Source organism: Heterodontus francisci, chromosome 19, assembly GCF_036365525.1.
Source record: "Heterodontus francisci isolate sHetFra1 chromosome 19, sHetFra1.hap1, whole genome shotgun sequence".
Lineage (NCBI taxonomy): Eukaryota > Metazoa > Chordata > Chondrichthyes > Heterodontiformes > Heterodontidae > Heterodontus > Heterodontus francisci.
Window position 1 is genome coordinate 81,782,999 of NC_090389.1, and position 20,518 is coordinate 81,803,516.

The following is a 20,518-nucleotide window of genomic DNA, read 5'->3' on the forward strand; positions in this document are numbered from 1 at the left end:
TCAGGGCTGACGCAGAGTTACAGATGTGGGGAGGGGTGAGGCCATGGAGGGATTTGAACACGAGGCTGAGAATTTTAAAATCGAGGTATTGTCAGACCGGGAGCCAATGTAGTTTAGCGAGCACAGGGTGCGAGTCAGGATACAGGCAGCAGAGTTTTGGATCAGTGCAGGTTTGTGGAGGGTGGAAGACGGGAGACTGGCCAAGAGAGCATTGGAATAGCTTGTTTCTAGAGGTAACAAAGGCATGGATGAGGGTTTCAGCAGCAGACGGGCTGAGGCGGGGAGGACGTGGGCAGTGTTATGGAGGGCGATTCACACCTCCCAGCAGCCAATTACAAAACGGCACTGGTCAAGACTGGGAGTGGTAACCTGGCCACCTGGGTGGGAGATTGTGTGTAGCATTATGAGATGTAAAAAGAGAAGAGAAAGGTGTTCTTAATTTTGTAAAAATTTTAAAATGTTGCATTATGATAAACCAGGCACCACTTCACTGGGAAGCACTGTAAAGTCATTATGACTTGTGCTCTACTTCATAAACAAGTACCTTGTGTATCTGAGATATTAGTTACATTAGTTCTGTTCCAGTATACAGCACATAATAGGGAGGCAGTAATTGTATAAGACCCTGCATTTCTGGTGCTTATGGTAAGCACCAGGAAAATTGAACTATTATACTTTTAAAAAAAAAGTTTGTTTAAATTGCCTAATTTTATATGTGTCTTCACAGATTTCCTGCACTTGAATTGGTCTAATTAACTGCAGTGTTTAAATGGGTAATTATTAGAGCTCCATCACATCGACTATGAACTGAAGTTAGCGATTATAGGAGCACTGCAGATCAAGCCCACAATTCAAGCTATTGATACGAGCTCCTCACACAAGGCAAGGTGCTGCTGACAGCAACGCATTTAACAGTTCAAGAAAATTAGTATCATAAAGACTCCTGTTAAAAGAGAGGTAGGAAGGAACGTTGACCAGATGAGACTCCGTCATATGTGGTGGAAGGTTTTCTCGGGATGCTGTGTGTGCTTAGCTTCACGTTTCAGAGCACAGTCCCATTGTCGCAACAGAAGAGAACACGCTGTATTTCATGGGGCTGCCTCCTTTTTAACTGCTTTCTCCAGGAACCTTTGCAGCGTGCTGCATGAGACAATGACGGGAGCGAATTGTGTGACCCACTGGCAAAAGGTGTTTGAACAGGAGGGAATATCAGAGCCACAGCACTCAAGTGAACACATAGTATCCCATGTGCTTGGAGGAAAAACTGTTAAGTATCATAAAATTCAAGCCTAGGTTAGGCAGTTTACAGAGTTGTGTGTCCATTGAAATGCTTTTAAATGTGTTGTAATTGGCTGGTTGCCTTAAAGGGACTAAAAGCCTGGGCTCTGTTACACATGACGAGGGAATTGAAGGATATAAATAGATGTAAAGAAGACCCACAAAGAGGTGCTCAAAATTATGAAGGAGTTTTAGGAACTTGGGAACAGGAGCAGGCCATTCTGCCCCTCGAACATGTTCCACCATTCAACTAGATCATGGCTGACCTGTACCTCAACTCCATCTACCCACGTTGGTTTCCTTATCCTTAATACCCTTGCCTAACAAGAATCTATCAGTCTCAGTTTTGACATTTTCAATTGACCACCTGCCTCAATAGCTTGTTGGGTAAGAGAGGTCCAGATTTCCTGTACTCTTATCCTTCCTGATATTACCCTGAACAGCTTAAAATTGATGCCTAGGCCTAGATGATGTCACTAGGATTGTGCTATAGTCTAATGATGCTGCATATGTCTTTTAAGTAAATGTGTGAAATGTTTGTACTGTATCCACATGAACAGTGAAAAGCACCTGTCAGTGCCATTATAGATTTTGTCTGTTCAAAATTGGCTTGTGTCCAAGTACTGATCACCTCACACTGGAGTTGGGAGCAGTGGGAGCAATTTAAGGTGTTGAATTAAAGGTGGTTTTACATTACAGGAGCATAGTTCACCTAGAACTAGCTGCAATCTTTAGTGTAATTGAGCTGCCCAACAGAGAAGCTACAACATTGTAGAAAAATGAGGATCAGCAAATCTGTTATTAGTTTAAGGCTGCCTGCTCCTGCAAGCCAAACATGGGAAACCGGTTCCTGGCTTTTGCACTTGATGCCAGTTGGGTGTCTGCATTGCACAGCTAAACACAGCAGCACTGTGAACACCAGTCCTAAATGGAAATGTAAGAGAGGGACAGACTACTTTCCTTTAATGGGATCAGTTTGATTATGTAGTGTAAAAGAGTGATTACGTGTATTGTGAAATACATGGATAAACACATGAAGGGGAAACACTTTGCTGGGCTATGGGGAAAGGGTGAGGATGTGGGACTAAGTAGATAGCTTTTTCAAAGAGCTAGCATAGGCACAATGAGCTGAACAGCCTTCTTCGGTGCTGTATTATTCTTTGATTTTTTTTAAAGTTTGTTGGCACAACATTGAAGTGAATTCACTCAACTGCAATTTTTCTATACTGTAGTGTTATCAACACGGCAAATGAGCGCAGTGACAACTTTATTCAACAATCTTGTTCCCTTTTTATTAATTGCCTTTTCTCTGCTCTTTACAGATACACAATCTGTCAGAAGATGTCCTAGCTCGCCCGCTCACTGCACATCAGAAGCAGATGATCTGGAGTTTGTGTTCTAAGCGCCTTCAACAGTGCGATATTTTAATATTTTTACTGTTCCTTTTCCTTGTCTTTTTTAGAAGTCATTTATTTTTCACTCTTTTTAAGCTCAAGCACAGTACTGTGCAATCTGATATTACTGGCGAGATAGCTGGCCCCAGGTCTCATCTAATGTCACTTTATACCCAGTGACTAACCAGTTGTAGAGTAACTTGTCGGGATTCACCCAGCAGGTTTTACGTCCTTTATCGGGTGGGAATACCTAGGCTCTGCATCACATCTCCGATGGACAATTCTGGCAAAATCAGGATGTCTGCATGTGGAAAATGAAGAGAGTAGAAGTCCCTTAGATTAGATTAGATTAGAGATACAGCACTGAAACAGGCCCTTCGGCCCACCGAGTCTGTGCCGACCATCAACCACCCATTTATACATCCTACACTAATCCCATATTCCTACCAAACATCCCCACCTGTCCCTATATTTCCCTACCACCTACCTATACTAGTGACAATTTATAATGGCCAATTTACCTACCAACCTGCAAGTCTTTTGGCTTGTGGGAGGAAACCGGAGCACCCGGAGAAAACCCACGCAGACACAGGGAGAACTTGCAAACTCCACACAGGCAATACCCAGAATCGAACCCGGGTCCCTGGAGCTGTGAGGCTGCAGTGCTAACCACTGTGCCGCCCTTGTAGGGCATATTGATTACATTGATGCATTGTTATACTTGTGGTGGAATAGGGGCCACTCTGGGAATTTCTTGTGTTTAGAACAAAGAACAACAAAGAACAGTACAGCACAGGAACAGGCTATTCGGCCCTCCAAGCCTGCGCCAATCTTGCCTGCCTAAACTAAAACCTTCTGCACTTACGGGGCCCATATCCCTCTATTCCCATCCTATTCATGTATTTGTCAAGATGTCTCTTAAACGTCGCTATCGTATCTGCTTCCACCACCTCCCCCGGCAGCAAGTTCCAGGCACTCATCTCCCTCTCGCGCATCCCCTCTAAACCTTGCCCCTCGCACCTTAAACCTATGTCCCCTAGTAACTGACTCTTCCACCCTGGGAAAAAGCTTCTGACTATCCACTCTGTCCATGCCGCTCATAACTTTGTAAACCTCTATCATGTCGCCCCTCCACCTCCGTCGTTCCAGTGAAAACAATCCGAGTTTATCCAACCTCTCCTCATAGCTAATGCCCTCCAGACCAGGCAACATCCTGGTAAACCTCTTCTGTACCCTCTCCAAAGCCTCCACGTCCTTCTGGTAGTGTGGCGACCAGAATTGCACACAATATTCTAAGTTTATAATATTTAGTGAAAGAATATATTAGCAACTTTATAAGTGGTTTATTTTTCAGCCTGGGTGATCTGTTCTCTTCTCTTTCCAAGCATGCCCGTGCAGTATGTGATCGAGGAGTGGGACTTTCGTGATCTGACTCTGAAAATAAAGCCACCGGTCTTCATTCCCAGACCAGAAACAGAGGTACACAAATACATTCAATCACAAGATCATCTTCAAAGATTGTGCGATGGTGTGTTTGTACTGCAGCTCATTGAGGCATCCTGCATTTCTGTTTTGATAAATAAATCGAGTGAAGGCATTCAGTGTAGGACACCACTTAGGTTGAAAAGTGCTGCAAGGAGGGGAAATAAATCAAGAAATAGGTGCTTAAGGGACACAAAGTTTGGGTTTTAAATGTCTGCAGATTGAATAGAAGGCTTATAGGGTTTTTTGGAGATCCCTGAGCTTGAGTTCCTGGGATGGAATGAGTAGAAAACAGTGCAGTGAGCATTGTTCACAACATTGTGAGCAATGAGCAAGAGTATACAGGATATTTGGGGTTTAAGCCACATTTCAGAAGAACAAGAGAGAGACACGGAGAAAAATCACCAGACACTGATCCTGTGCAGTGTATTAAATGGAAGTTTGCCTAACTTACTTTTTGCAGTGCGCATATGTGCACATTACAGCAGCGATTATGTGGCAATCTGTGACGAGTTGTCACCAGGTTTTCAGTAAAACGTGATGGGTAAATTATTTTTGGACTTGAAACTATGAAAACAACCCACCTCACTGACAGATTTTGCCTTATGAAACTTGTCCCTGGTGTGAGCACTTTGAGCTGTAACACACTCAGTTGTTACAGATCTGTTACTGGTGGGGGAGCAATTTAAGATGATAATTTAAGAGTGTTGCACTGTATTAAGATCTGTTCACTATGTGTATTTTTTTCTTGAATATATTAGGACCAAAATGATAAATAAGTGACCTGACCACACTGCATGAAGTGAAAGTGCCACACAACTAAGGAGTCTCATGAAACTAAAGAGGAAAATACCTGAGAATTTTAATAGATTTTAGTTATCGAAGGATTTTGAGAATAGGTTGAAGCAGAAAAAGGGGTCATATGACAGATATCAACTTTCTATTACAAGGGAGAATCAGGATGAATATAAAATGTACAGAGAATTGAAAGAGGAAATAAGAGGCGCAAAGAAACAGTACAAGGACAGATTGGTGACTAACATAAAAGGGAATCCAAAGGTCTTCTACAGGCATATTAACAATAAGAGGATACATGTTACATCCTCAAAGAGCTCTAATAAATTTGTCAAACACTATTTCCTTTTCATACTATCAGGCAGAGTCAATATGGTTTTATTATGATTTTCTAAATGTCCTGCTACTACTTCCTTATTAATGGATTCTAGCATTTTCCCAATGACAGATGTCAGACTAAATGGCCAATAGTTTCCTGCTTTCTGTCACCACCCGGACCACCCCCCGCCCCCACTCTTGAGTACAGGTGTTGCATTTGCAGTTTTCCAATCCACTGGGACCTTTCCAGAATCTAAGGAATTTTGGAAGATTACAATCAATGCATCCACTATCTCTGCAGTCACTTCTTTTAAGATGCTAGAATGCAGGCCATCAGGTCCAGGGGACTTGGTCAGCCTTTAGTCCCATTAGTTTTCCTAGTACTTTTTCTCAAGTGATAGCGATTGCTTTAAGTTCCTTCCTCCCTCTTGCCTCTTGCTTTTCTGCTATTATTGGGATGCTTTTAATGTCTTCTACTGTGAAGACAGATACAAAATACTTGTTCAAAGTCTCTGCTATTTCCTTATTTCCCATTATTAATTCCCTTGTCTCATCCTCTAAGGGACCAACACTTACTTTAGCTACTCTCTTCCTTTTTATATATTTGTAGAAGCTTTTACTGTCTGTTTTTTATATTTTTTGCTAGTTTACTCTCATACTGTTAATTTCTCCCCTTTTTTTTAGTCATCCTCTGCTGGTTTCGAAAATTTTCCCAATCTTCTGACCTACCACTAATCTTTGCAGCATTATATGCCTTTTCTTCCTTTCCAGTCCCAAGGAGATGTCCTGAACACTGGCACCAGATAGCCAACACAGCCTTTGGGACTTGCGCTCTTGGCTGCAAAGAACAGCATCTATCCCCCTAACCCTACTGCCCCTACTACTGCTACATTCCTTTTTACTCCCCCCACATGAATTGCCCACTGCAACACGGTGCTGTGGTCTGTTTGCTCATCCTTCTTGCAGTCCCTGCTCTCGTCCACACAAGCTACAAGAACCTCAAACCTGTTGGATAAGTGCAAGGAGTGAGGCTCCTCCACTGCTACCTTCTGGATCCCCATACCTGCCTCATTCGTAGTCACACCCTCCTGTCCCTTAGAATGGACCAAATCTGAAGTACCTAGGCTAAAGTGTATGACTGCCTCCTGGAACAAACTGTCCAGGTAACTTTCTCCCTCCCTGATGCATCACAGTGTCCGAATCTCGGGCTCCAGCTCATCAACTCTGAGCCAAAGTTCCTCAAGCTGCAGACACTGCAGATGTGATTGCTGTGGATCACACTGGTGTCTATCAGCTCCCACATGCTATAGCTGCAGTACATCTTCTGCCCTGCCATCTCTATTAAATTTAATTTTACTAATTAGGTTTCAATTTTAGAAATATCACTGATAATTTTTAGTTATATTAATTAGTTTAACTACTTAAGCTACAAATTTAATATTATACTTATCTCCCCAGTACCAATTTAAACTACTGCCCCAGTTTAGAAAGGAAAAAAAACCTGAAAACTCACCAACTAATCACCTACCTGCTCACCTAATTAATGCCTCTGGGCTTCAGCTCTTTGGTCTCACTGTCTCCAAGTCCCTCTCTTAGATGACTGCTTGTTCTGTAAAAGACCAGAACAGCACCTCCCTCGCTGCACCGAATCCCCACATATACCAAATTCTCGAGATATGCATCTGTCTCACAGGACTCAGCTGAGCAGAACTTCATGCTACTTAAAAGGAATACAGTTTAAGAAGATATAGATAGGTTGGTGGAATGAGCAGACACATGGCAGAAAAGTAGAATTAGAATTAGAACATTACAGCGCAGTACAGGCCCTTCGGCCCTCGATGTTGCGCCGACCTGTGAAACCATCTGACCTACACTATTCCATTTTCATCCATGTGTCTATCCAATGTCCACTTAAATGCCCTTAAAGTTGGCGAATCTACTACTGCTGCAGGCAGGGCGTTCCACGCCCTTACTACTCTCTGAGTAAAGAAACTACCTCTCACATCTGTCCTATATCTATCACCCCTCAACTTGAAGCTATGTCCCCTCGTGTTTGCCATCACCATCCGAGGAAAAAGACGCTCACTATCCACCCTATCTAACCCTCTGATTATCTTATATGTCTCTATTAAGTCACCTCTCCTCCTCCTCCTCTCCAACGAAAACAACCTCAAGTCCCTCAGCCTTTCCTCGTAAGACCTTCCCTCCATACCAGGCAACATCCTAGTAAATCTCCTCTGCACCCTTTCCATAGCTTCCACATCCTTCCTATAATGCGGTGACCAGAACTGCACGCAATACTCCAGGTGCGGTCTCACCAGAGTTTTGTACAGCTGCAGCATGACCTCGTGGCTCCGAAACTCGACCCCCCTACTAATAAAAGCTAACACACCATATGCCTTCTTAACAGCCCTATTAACCTGGTTAGCAACCTTCAGGGATTTATGCACCTGGACACCAAGATCTCTCTGTTCATCTACACTACCAAGAATCTTCCCATTAGCCCAGTACTCTGCATTCCTGTTACTCCTTCCAAAGTGAATCACCTCACACTTTTCCGCATTAAACTCCATTTGCCATCTCTCAGCCCAGCTCTGCAGCCTATCTATGTCTCTCTGTACCCTACAACATCCTTCGGCACTATCCACAACACCACCGACCTTAGTGTCATCTGCAAATTTACTAACCCACCCTTCTACACCCTCTTCCAGGTCATTTATAAAAATGACAAACAGCAGTGGCCCCAAAACAGATCCTTGCGGTACACCACTAGTAACTAAACTCCAGGATGAACATTTGCCATCAACCACCACCCTCTGTCTTCTTTCAGCTAGCCAATTTCTGATCCAAAGCTCTAAATCACCTTCAACCCCATACTTCCGTATTTTCTGCAATAGCCTACCGTGGGGAACCTTATCAAACGCCTTACTGAAATCCATATACACCACATCCACTGCTTTACCCTCATCCACCTGTTTGGTCACCTTCTCGAAAAACTCAATAAGGTTTGTGAGGCACGACCTACCCGTCACAAAACCGTGCTGACTATCTCTAATGTACTTATTCTTTTCAAGATGATTATAAATCCTGTCTCTTATAACCTTTTCCAACATTTTACCCACAACCGAAGTAAGGCTCACAGGTCTATAATTACCAGGGCTGTCTCTACTCCCCTTCTTGAACAAGGGGACAACATTTGCAATCCTCCAGTCTTCCGGCACTATTCCTGTCGACAATGACGACATAAAGATCAAGGACAAAGGCTCTGCAATCTCCTCCCTGGCTTCCCAGAGAATCCTAGGATAAATCCCATCTGGCCCAGGGGACTTATCTATTTTCACTCTTTCCAAAATTGCTAACACCTCCTCCTTGTGAACCTCAATCCCATCTAGCCTCGTAGCCTGAATCTCAGTATTCTCAACAACATTTTCTTTCTCTACTGTAAATACTGACGCAAAATATTCATTTAACACTTCCCCTATCTCCTCTGATTCCACACACAACTTCCCACTACTATCCTTGATTGGCCCTGATCTAACTCTAGTCATTCTTTTATTCCTGATATACCTATAGAAAGCCTTAGGGTTTTCCCTGATCCGATCCACCAATGACTTCTCGTGTCCTCTCCTTGCTCTTCTTAGCTCTCCCTTTAGATCCTTCCTGGCTAGCTTGTAGCTCTCAAGCGCCCTAACTGAGCCTTCACGTCTCATCCTAACATAAGCCTTCTTCTTCCTCTTGACAAGCGCTTCAACTTCTTTAGTAAACCACGGCTCCCTCGCTCGACAACTTCCTCCCTGCCTCACAGGTACATACTTATCAAGGACACGCAGTAGCTGCTCCTTGAATAAGCTCCACATTTCGATTGTTCCCATCCCCTGCAGTTTCCTTCCCCATCCTGCGCATCCTAAATCTTGCCTAATCGCATCATAATTTCCTTTCCCCCAGTTATAATTCTTGCCCTGCGGTATATACCTGTCCCTGCCCATCGCTAAGGTAAACCTAACCGAATTGTGATCACTATCACCAAAGTGCTCACCTACATCTAAATCTAACACCTGGCTGGGTTCATTTCCCAGTACCAAATCCAATGTGGCATCGCCCCTGGTTGGCCTGTCTACATACTGTGTCAGAAAACCCTCCTGCACACACTGGACAAAAACTGACCCATCTAAAGTACTCAAACTATAGTATTTCCAGTCGATATTTGGAAAGTTAAAGTCCCCCATAACAACTACCCTGTTACTCTCACTCCTGTCGAGAATCATCTTCGCTATCCTTTCCTCTACATCTCTGGAACTATTCGGAGGTCTATAAAAGACTCCCAACAGGGTAACCTCACCTCTCCTGTTTCTAACCTCAGCCCATACTACCTCAGTAGACGAGTCCTCAAACGTCCTTTCTGTCGCTGTAATACTCTCCTTGATTAACAATGCCACACCCCCCCCTCTTTTACCATCTTCTCTGTTCTTACTGAAACATCTAAATCCCGGAATCTGCAACATCCATTCCTGCCCCTGCTCTACCCATGTATTTTGCTAGGAAAGTTGAGGAGCGATAATACATGCTAATTGGTACAGTTTTACAGAGGATGCAACAACAGTAAGATGTGGTAGGTATTTGTGCACCAACCTTTGAAGGTGCCAGGACAGGTTAACAATGCATATATAAAATATTAGTTCGGATCCAGCTGGAGTTCCATGTCCAATTCTGGGCACCATATTTTAGGAAGGACATGAAAGCTTTAAAGAAGGTACAGAAGAGATTTACTGGAATGGTTCCAGGGATGAGGGATTACAGTTGTGTGGAAAAGACTGGAGAAGCTGGGGTTGTTCTCCTTAGAGCAGAGAAGGCTAAGAGGAGATTTGTTAGAAGTGTTTGAAATTGTGAAGGGATTAGATAGAGTAAATAAAGAGAAACTGTTTCCAATTGCTGTAGGGTCGATCACCAAAGAGCAAGATTTAAGGTGATTGTCAAAAGAACCAGAGGCGACACGAGGAAAAACGTTATACGCAACGAGTGGTCGGTATTTGCCTGGAAGGGTGGTGGAAACAGAATCAATAGTAGCTTTCAATAGACAATTGGATAATTACTTGAATGAGAAGAAAATTGGAGGGGTATGGGGAAAGAGCTGGAGAGCGGGACTAACTGGATTGCTCTTTGAAAGAACCAACGCAGACTTGATGAGCCAAATGGCCTCCTTCTGTTCTGAACTATACGATTATTCTATCATATATCTCCGTCTATATCTATTAACATATTAGAAGTTTTACCTATGTAACTCACGTTCTGTCTTCATTAACCTCACTTCTGTACTCTCAATTTGAGTCACAATTTTTATGTCATTTTAGAATGACAAGATCTTGTATCAACATTTTGCTATTGTGTTGTAATTGTAATCCTCAAGTGCCATCGTGACAGCCTCCCTGCCACCAGGATGCTTATGCGGGATACGACATCTTTCCAGGGTAGCACTGTTGTGATGCCCCAGTAAATGTGGAGTGCCTGGATGTTCCTGCTCCAAACTTTAAATGCATACTGGCCCTACACCCAGTTCACCTCCCCAGCTCTGCCTTTGTCCCTGCCTCTGGGCCTCTGCCTCTGGCCCTGCTACTATTAATTTTCAAAAATGTGAACAATATTCCCCCAACCCCCATGGCTTTGATCCTGCAGCCCAGAAACTTCTGAGCTTTCTTATGGCCTTGCTTTGCCTGTTGTATTGCCTCCCATCTTGCATCGACCTGTGGCTCTGATTCTTTCCCGGATCAGCCTGTAGCAGTGGTGCTGACCACTGGTGCTGTTGAACCAGGCTTGACTCTCTCTTTGAGTGCCACGGGAGATTGACCCGAAATGTATTTAAAAATCTGCTGTGTAATGTGCAGTTCCTGTAAGGTGAGCAGTGCCACTGGACATCTACTAGTGGATAGTCAGACTTTGTAGCCGTATCGGAAATGTCAGTTTGTACTGGATTACTTACAGGCTGGAATGTGTTACAAGGCAGCTCAAGTGACATTACAAATGGAGCCAGTGAAGCTTGAACCATTTATCAGTGTTATCTGAACCTTGAGATAAGGTTCATCCTTGAAACACACTCCACCCTTTCCTATTTATAATCTGTACAGGTCGAGTTCAAAGAAGCTGTTTTATTCTGTTTACTGGTGATAGTTATGTTTTTGCTTACAGTGAGTGTTGTGGCAGATACCAAGCCAGCAGCAAAAGCCAAGCTATTTAATGGAATAAACTGCATCATAGTGTTTGAGTGTATGGTGTACCTGAATTTATCTACCAGATGATCAGGCTACAAGGTTAGAAAGAAAGACTTGCATTTATATAGCACCATTAACAAACTCAGAACATCCACCGAATGAAATCTTTTTGAAGTGTAATCTGTTGTAATGAAGAAGAAAGGAAAAAAGACTTGCATTTACAAAGCGCCTTTCATAACCACTGGATGTCTCAAAGAGCTTTACAGCCAATAAAGTACTTTTTGAAATGTAGTCACTGTTGTAATGTGGAAAACACGGCAGCCAGTATACCCACAGCAAACTCCCACAAATAGTAATGTGATAATCGCCAAATAATTTTGTTTTGTGATGATGATTTGATGGATAAATATTGGCCAAGACATCGGGGATACCTACAGACAGATATCTGTCTACTAATATTCATTAAAAGCCCACTGACTCCCACAGCTATCTCGACTACACTTCTTCACACCCTGCCTCCTGTAAGGACTCCATTCCATTCTCCCAGTTTCTCCCTCTCCAACGCATCTGCACTGATGATGCAACCTTCCACAACAGCTCTTCTAATATGATTTCCTTGTTCCTCAACCGAAGATTTCCCCCACACTGTGGTTTACAGGGCCCTCGACCATTTCCCGTACCTCTACCCTCATCACTTCCCCTCCCTCCCAGAACCACGAAGGATTCCCCTTGTCCTCACTTTCCACCCCACCAGCCTCCACATCCAAAGGATCATCCTCTGCCATTTCTGTCACGTCCAGCATGATACCACTACCAAACGCCTCTTCCCATCCCCTCCGCTGTCAGCATTCCGAAGGGATCATTCCCTCTGCGACACCCTGGTCCGCTCCTCCATTACCCCCAACACCTCATCCCCTTCCCACGGCACTTCCCCATGCAATCGCAGGATGTGTAATATCTGCCCTTTTACCTCCTCTTTCCTCACTATCCAAGGCCCCAAACACTCCTTTCAGGTGAAGCAGCGATTTACTTGTACTTCTTTCAATGTAGTATACTGTATTCGCTGCTCGCAATGTGGTCTCTGCAGTGGGGAGACCAAACGCAGTTTGGATGACCGCTTTGTGGAACACCTCTGCTCAGTCCACAAGCATGACTCCGTGCTTCCGGTTGCTTGCCATTTCAACACATCCCCCTGCTCTTATGCCCACATAGCTGACCTGGGCTTGCTGCAGTGTTCCAGCGAACATCAGCGCAAGCTCGAGGAACAACATCTCATTTATCGATTAAGTATGCTAAAGCCTGACGGACTGAACATTGAGTTCAATAATTTCAGAGCATGACGGGCCCCCTTTTTAATTTTTTTAGTAATTTTTTTTCTTTTTTTCTTTATTTTATTTTAGTTTGTTTCATCATTCATTTTTTTACCATGTGCCTACCCACTATATTTTTTCATGTTTGTGCTTTCGGCCAGGGCTGTTCATTTTTCTGTCAGTTAACATCCTCTCTGCACCAACGCTTTGTCTTTCAGCACACCATTAACGTACCGTTTGCCTTTGCTCCATGACCTTCTGGTCAGTTATTTCTGTGACCCTCTGACTTATCAACACCTTCCCTTTTGTTATCTCTTGCCCCACCCCAGCTTTATTTGCTTAAAACCTATTACATTTCTAACATTTGCCAGTTCTGATGAAGGGTCACTGACCTGTAACGTTAACTCTGCTTCTCTCACCACAGATGCTGCCAGACCTGCTGAGTATTTCCAGCATTTCTTGATTTTATTTCAGATTTCCAGCATCTGCAGTATTTTGCTTTTATTATATTACATCGGGGATGTCTACCCTGCCCTTCTCTTCAAAGTACTGCCATGAGATCTTTTACATTGAATAAACAGATGGAGCCTCTGAAAGATGGCACCTCTAACAGTGCAATGCTCCCTCAGAATGGCACTAGAGTGTCAGCCTAGATTTTTCTGCTCGAGCCCTGTATGAAATGTGGCAGTCAGTTTGGTTGAGGGATAAATATTGGCTAGGGCACTGGGGAGAACGACCCCTGTTCTTCGAAATAATGCCATGGGATCTTTTACATCCATCTGAGAGGGAAGACAGGCCTTGGTTTAATGTCTGACCCGAAAGATGGCACCTCTGACAGTGCAGCACTACCTCAGTACAGCGCTGGAATGTCAGCCTGGATTTTGTGCTCAAGATAGAGAGTTGTATTCCATATTACACTTGGAGTTTCCCATATAATAAAATGCAGCATAATAAAATTACTCTTTTGTACAGCATAGCATTGTTTATTCCCTGCTTTTATTAATGTACTGCACTACCCTTAGAGGCCACCAGATGGCTGAGTTGGCACATTTGTAGTTTGAATCTCAGACTTGTGTACAAAACAGGTACTTACAGTTTTGTGCATGAACCCTTGTTATTCAGATGAGATTTTTTTTTATTCCTGTCTCTCAGTCTCACTTGCTGATCTATTTTTACTTATTGACTTGTTGCAACTACAAAGTTGTTTTTCATTGGTGCTCTGAATATGCTGGGTGATATTCTAAAATTTACGGGGAATTGTACTGCTTCTTGCTCTCTTTCACCATACAAAGCTCAGGTCTGCATGTTGTTTGCCCTCCAGCATCAGACGTGTGTGACACATTTGTTGTTGAAGGAGCTCTTAACTCAGGTGCCAGAATCTTGACAAATGAATTGCTCAATGGCCCAGGAACCATTGAGTTTCAAACAGCAGCTGATCATCGCTAACTACCTATCCTGATAACTCTCAATCCTTATTATGGTGTCAGCTGTGACTCAGTTGGTAGCTCGCTCACCCCTGAGTCAGAAGGTCATGGGTACCATTCCCACTTCAGAGATTTGAGTATACATTGCAGGCTTACACTCCCAGTGCTCTACTGAGGGAGTGCTGCACTGTCGGAGGCACCATTTTTCAGATGAGTCATTAAACCGAGGCCCCGTCGGCTAGAAGTAAAAGATCCCATGGCACAATTTCGAAGAGAAGCAGGGGAGATCTCCCCAGTGTCCTGGCCAATTCGTCAACCAATGTTATTTTTCACATCTGGTTGTTATCATATTGTTTTCTGTGGGACCTTGTGCACAAATTGGCTGCCGCGTTTCCTGCATTACAGTTGCGACTGCACTTTCAAAGCACTTCATTGGCCATGAAGCTGTTTTTGAGGTATGGTGAAAGGCGCCATATAAATGCGAATCTTTCTTTCTTACCAGATAATAATCCCAGCAATCTTGCTCTTTCTCCCCAATTTTCTCCTCTCCTTGCCTGATGACAATAACTGTTCAGGTTTATTTCAGTGGAAATCTGTCTTTGTACGTGAGGCAAGACGGTGAACAGCAGCAAATCATTAAAAGGTGGGGAGCATTACAGTGAGCTCGATCCACTTCCCACAGGTGCATGTGAACACCATCATCTCCAAGTTTCTTTCAGAGTCACACACCATCCCGACTTGAACAGGTATATCACTGCTCTTTCTTCGGCACTGAGCCAAAATCCTGGTGTGCCATCCCCCACCTAGCAACACAGTAGGAACAACTTCACCACATGGCCTGCAGCGGTTTAAGTAGAAGGCCCATCACTGCCTTCTCGAGGGCAACTAGGGATGGCTGGTGTCCCTAAATGTCCAATGTTAAACCTCAATGCCCACACAAACATGCATACTTTCAACCAGAAATCACTGGATTGTGATCAGTCGCAGAAATCCTGGCTGATTTTTATTTTTTGGAAACTTCCAAGACTGATCGATGAGCTTTTGTTAGGTAAGGCTATCAAGGGATATTGAGTAAAGGAAGGTAAACAGTTGAGATGCAGATCGGCAGGACAGGCTCGAGGGGCTTAATGGCCTTCTCCTGTTTCTATGTAACCAGTGCCAGAGTTCTGAGGGCAGCTGCTGTCCTTGACTGAGATCAGCAGCTTAGTAATGAGCATGGATTAAACCAGGTTGTTTAGTCCTACATTAGGCAGTACATTTACTCACTTGCCTCTAATGTTTTAATATCCCAGTGCTTTTGACAGCGAGCACCACAGGGTTAGCAAAAAAAAAATCAATTCTGTAACTTCGGAACTTAGGAACAGTAGTAGGCCATTCAGTCCCTTGAGTCTGTTCTGCCTTTCAGTAAGAACATGGCTGATCTGTGGCCTAACGTTTTCCACCCGCCTTGGCTCTATATCCCTTAATACCATTGGCTATCAATCTCGAACTTAAATTTATTAATTGGGCCAGCAACTACTGTTTTTTGTGGAAAAGAGTCCACCATGCAATGCAGTCACTGTTCAGCAAAAATTCAAAGGGAAGTAATAGAGATATTAGAGTCATAGAGTCATACAGCATAGAAACAGGCCCTTCGGCCCACCGCATCCATGCCGACCATAATGCCTATCTATACTAATCCCACCTGCCTGCATTAATTCCATATCCCTCTATGCCTTGCTTATTCAAGTATCTGTCCAGATGCTTCTTAAATGTCGCTACTGTTCCTGCCTCCACCACCACCTCCGGCAGCTCATTCCAGTTACCCACTATTCTTTGTGTGAAAAATTTACCTCTTTGATCCCCTTTAAACCTCATTCCTCTCACTTTAAATCTATGCCTTCTAGTTTTAGTCACCCCTACCATGGGAAACAAATGTTTGTAGGATGTGTTGGGATGGTAGGAAAGGAAGGAGGTCGTGGAGGATGAAGTAGTAGGCAATGAGAAGGAAGAGAGAGTGTGGAAGGAAACAGGAGCATCTGGGGTGGAGGAGTGGGATGGAGGCTGGCGGAGGCAATATTTACCCTGCATCCCAAATGTAGCTCCTAGCCCTGGCACACCATTGCCATACCACCACTACATCCAACTCAAAGGAAGAAAGAGTGAAAAGGCAGAGAAAGAAGCAGAAGAGGTCGGAGTGAAGCAACAGGATGGGTTAGGCAGTGAAGAGCTGACGGGAAGAGAATGAGAGCAATATAGACAGGTCAGAAAAGACACAGCGCAAAGCAACAGCAGAAATGGGTAAGAGAGATCATATTCTTTGACTTGTCGTGCGGAATGCCAGGGAACATTAGTATGTATTTTGAGGATACTGTCAAGTTTAATGGTATATATTGAATAACTTTTGTATTTTCATTTTTTTTATTTGTTTCATGGGATGTGAGTGTAGCTGGCAAGGCCAGCATTTGTTGCCCAAGCCTAATTGCCCTTGATAATGTGGTGGTGAGCTGCCTTAACTGTCAATACATTTGATTAATCGTTTAGATGTGCACATCATCAGTTAAACTGAAAACATAATGATAATCCTATGCACAATTCCAGTATGCAATTTCCTGCAATTAAAGTTAACCGTTGAACCAGAGCAATGTTTTGGCTGCAAGTTCAGAAAGTATAAGAGACAGATTTCTGATCCTAAAAGACGTAGAGCACTTAGGAACATTTTTGTCAGGCTGTGGACAAGAAACACAGTGTAATTTGAGCATTTCTTCTTTAAAAGATTAGAGAAAGAAAATTCACTTCTAATAGATCACAAGATTCATTTCAGCATGTCTATTTATGGTTATTTGCAGGTTGTTTGAATATATTGAACATTTGGTCATTGAAATGCTGGTAAAATGAGAAACAATTGAAGTGAAAGTAGAACACTACAGATTGATGGTTTCTAATTGTGCTGTAGTGTTTCAGACACATTTACGCAGGTCCTGGTTAAAGGATGGATAAGCACTGGTTTAATTTACTGAGCCTCATGATCTGATTTTAGTCTGTACAGAGGCTGCTTTCCTCTCATTTCTATTTTTGTCCCCCATTGTAATCTGTCGCATCCACTAATCTTGTTGCACAGGGAGCAGATGTTGGTGGAGAGAACCACAGATTTCTCAGTAAAAACTACCTTTCCTCTTCAGTGCACTCTCTGTGTGTCCACATGCAGTTTGGCAGGAAGCACAACTGTCACGAGATAATCGTGGCTGTTGCTTTTTCTCGTGAACTAAGGTGCTTTATTTCCAGGGGAAAATGAAGGGCGTTGATGGGGCTTCCCCATCTGGTGATTCAGCAGAAAGCTGATGAAAGACATTGTATGGCTTTCTTCTTACAGTGAGCAGTGGTGAGTTTGGTATTGTTTAGCGAGGAGTCAGGGCTTGGTAGGGGGTTGCCTTTCTATGCACAACTGCGCAGTGATGTAAGCTGCTGGTTAGTGGAGTCAGTGGGGACAGTGTTGTTGACTGTTTGAAAATTTGCCTGAACAAAATAGCAAAAGCAAACTTGAATTTATATAGCACCATCCCTCAAAAAGTGCTTACGGCGGCACAGTGGTGCAGTGGTTAGCACCGCAACCTCACAGCTCCAGCGACCCGGGTTCAAGTCTGGGTGCTGCCTGTGTGGAGTTTGCAAGTTCTCCCTGTGTCTGCGTGGGTTTCCTCCGGGTGCTCCGGTTTCCTCCCACATGCCAAAGACTTGCTGGTTGATAGGTTAATTGGCCATTATAAATTGCCCCTAGTATAGGTAGGTGGTAGGGAAATATAGGGACAGGTGGGGATGTGGTAGGAATATGGAATTAGTGTAGGATTAGTATAAATGAGTGGCTGATGGTCGGCACAGACTCGGTGGGTCGAAGGGCCTGTTTCAGTGCTGTATCACTAAACTAAACATACAGTGATTTACTTTGAAGTGCAGTGATTGTTCACACAGTGAAAAATAAAGCAAGACTTGCTTTTATAATAATGTATTTTATGACCTCAGGACATTCCAAAATGCTTTACAGCTAATGACATACTTTTGAAGTGTAGGCACTGGTATAATGTAGGGAAACACCACAAGTTAATAAATAGATGATCTGTTTTGGTGATTTTGGTTGAGGGTTAACTATTGGCCAGGACACTGGGGATAATTCCCCCTGCTCTTTTTCGAATAGCACCATGAGATCCTGTACATCTGAGAGGGCATATGGGGTCTTGGTTTAATGTCTCACCTGAAAGACGACATCTCCAACAGTGTAGTGCTCCCTCAGTACTGCACTGAATTCCCAGCCTAGATTACATACTCCAGACTCTGGACTGGTTCTCACACTGACAACCCTCTGACTTCGAGGCAAGGGTGCTACCACTGATCCAGTAGGCAAACAAGCAGCCAGTGTTTGCATAGCAAGATCTCACAAGGTGTTATGAAGATGCTTCTATATTTTTCAAGTTTTTTTTTTGAGGACTCCTTTAAATTGTGAGATGGATTCATTGGAAGGCTGAAGATTTGATAAATGCTGGACTTTGCTTTGTTGTTGACAGTTCACTGAAAGGACACTGAGATGTTTTAAAACAACCTTTGCTGGAAATCATGTGCTTTGGGCTCAGTAAACAACAGAAACCTTGGTGACCTGGGGAAGATGTTTACAGACAAGCAGTATGTCAAGGTTTATGGAGATCAGGAGGTTGACTTTCTGTTTGGGGTTTGGATATTGTTTTCAGTTCAGTAGGAGTGTGAACTGTTTTGAAGACAGTTGGGGATCAACGTGCCAAGGAAAAACCACCTAGCTCACCTCTTTCTCTACCCCTTTGAAGAAACTCTGCAAAGATCCAGTGTGGGAGAGCTAAAATCCCTGATGCTGCATCTGCCCTGAGAAGCTGGAAAAACCTGCCAGATTAATTCTCAACGCCACCTGAAAATAACTGCTTTACAAAAGATCCCAGTGACCCTTCTCCGAATACCCAGATGCCAGACTAAAAGGGACAACTGACTTCCTTCCATATCTTTTTTTTTTCTTCAAAAATTATCAAGTATTTGGCCTGTGTGTGTCTGTGCATAATTGAAAAAGGGAACTTTTATATTTCAATCTGTGTGGTAATGCTTTGCTTCGTTCCTGGATAAGTCTTGTTTGATCATAAACTGGTAATTTTGTTTATTAAAGAAAGCTGGTTGAGGTATTTTATTCTGGGATGAAGAATAGAATATATGATTAACCGCATCGGTAACTAGGTAAACGTTTAAATATATGTTGTGCCCTGTGGAGAAGTGGAACTAGAAAAGGCAGTGCAGTCCTCCCACCTTGGTCGTAACAGTGTAATGAAATGAAGTTACTGTACTTTTGATTGACCGGTGAATCATGGCCAGACCAGGACTGGAGAGCTACCGCTCTTGTTCAAATATTGGAATAATGGGATTTTTAATGTTCCTCTAAAACACTGGAACAGGCAGAAGAGTGACAGTGCAGCTGAAGTACGACATCTCCAACAAGTCAACATTTCCTGGGTACTGTGAGATTAGGTTCTGAGTGAGGATTAAACCCACAGCCTTCTAACTTGGAGGTGAAGATGCTGCCAACTGAACCAAGCTTCCTGGCTGTCCCTGTTGGTAAATAGACTGCCCATTACACTGAACCATACGGACCAAGAAGCATGCAAAATCCATCGCCTACTATTGCCAATTTAGCTCATGTCAGCCGAGCAGTACTCTTAAGATATTGGGAATTACTGCTTCTAGTCACTACTTTGTAACTCCCAGTGGGAAGTGAGATGCGAGTATTGGGAGAAGCCATAGTGTGAACTTGGCTGTGATGTTCCGTCTGATTGAATAGTTGATAGCATTCATTACCTTGGATCCCATATGAAGTGCATCAACGGGCTGCTACCACCTCTGGAGCCACACTCAGGACAGTTCAGCAGCTTCAGGAGAGATGGTGGGAGAAGCAGCATGAGTAGTTGCTAGGTCGATAATTATTTTCATTAACTTGCTTGCACAGTTATGGGAAGTAAATCTATATAGTTATTATATTTGCTATTACGTCCCCTTATTCTGGGAAGAACGACTTGTACACGATGCCCATTTCAAGATGGTTTCCAGTGCTGCACATATTTCTCCCCCTCAATTTCTCAGTTTGTCATCATTTCTTGTTTAAAAAATACTATTCTTGGGATGTGAATGCTGCTGACACGGTCCCAATTATTGCCTAACGCTAGTTACCCTGAAAGGATGGAGATGGACCTTCCCTTTGAACCGTGGCTGTTCTTGTGGTGATGGCGCTCCCACAAAGATATTAGTGAGGGAATTCAAGTGATAAAGAATGAAGA

At 43.4% G+C, this 20,518-nt stretch overlaps 1 protein-coding gene across 2 annotated transcripts in view; it reads left to right on the forward strand.

Annotated features, from left to right (window-relative positions):
- The window catches only part of hemk1 (HemK methyltransferase family member 1), a 121,239-nt gene that overhangs the window by 4,855 nt on the left and 95,866 nt on the right, over positions 1 to 20,518 (forward strand). Inside the window, exons 2-4 of one of the 2 annotated variants that reach the window (XM_068052105.1) lie at positions 728 to 1,266; positions 2,601 to 2,692; positions 4,058 to 4,151. In XM_068052105.1, coding sequence (XP_067908206.1) covers positions 979 to 1,266; positions 2,601 to 2,692; positions 4,058 to 4,151 — 474 coding nt within the window. In that variant the 5' untranslated portion in view covers positions 728 to 978. The remainder of the gene's footprint in view (positions 1 to 727; positions 1,267 to 2,600; positions 2,693 to 4,057; positions 4,152 to 20,518) is intronic. The other variant, XM_068052106.1, reaches the window with a different exon arrangement.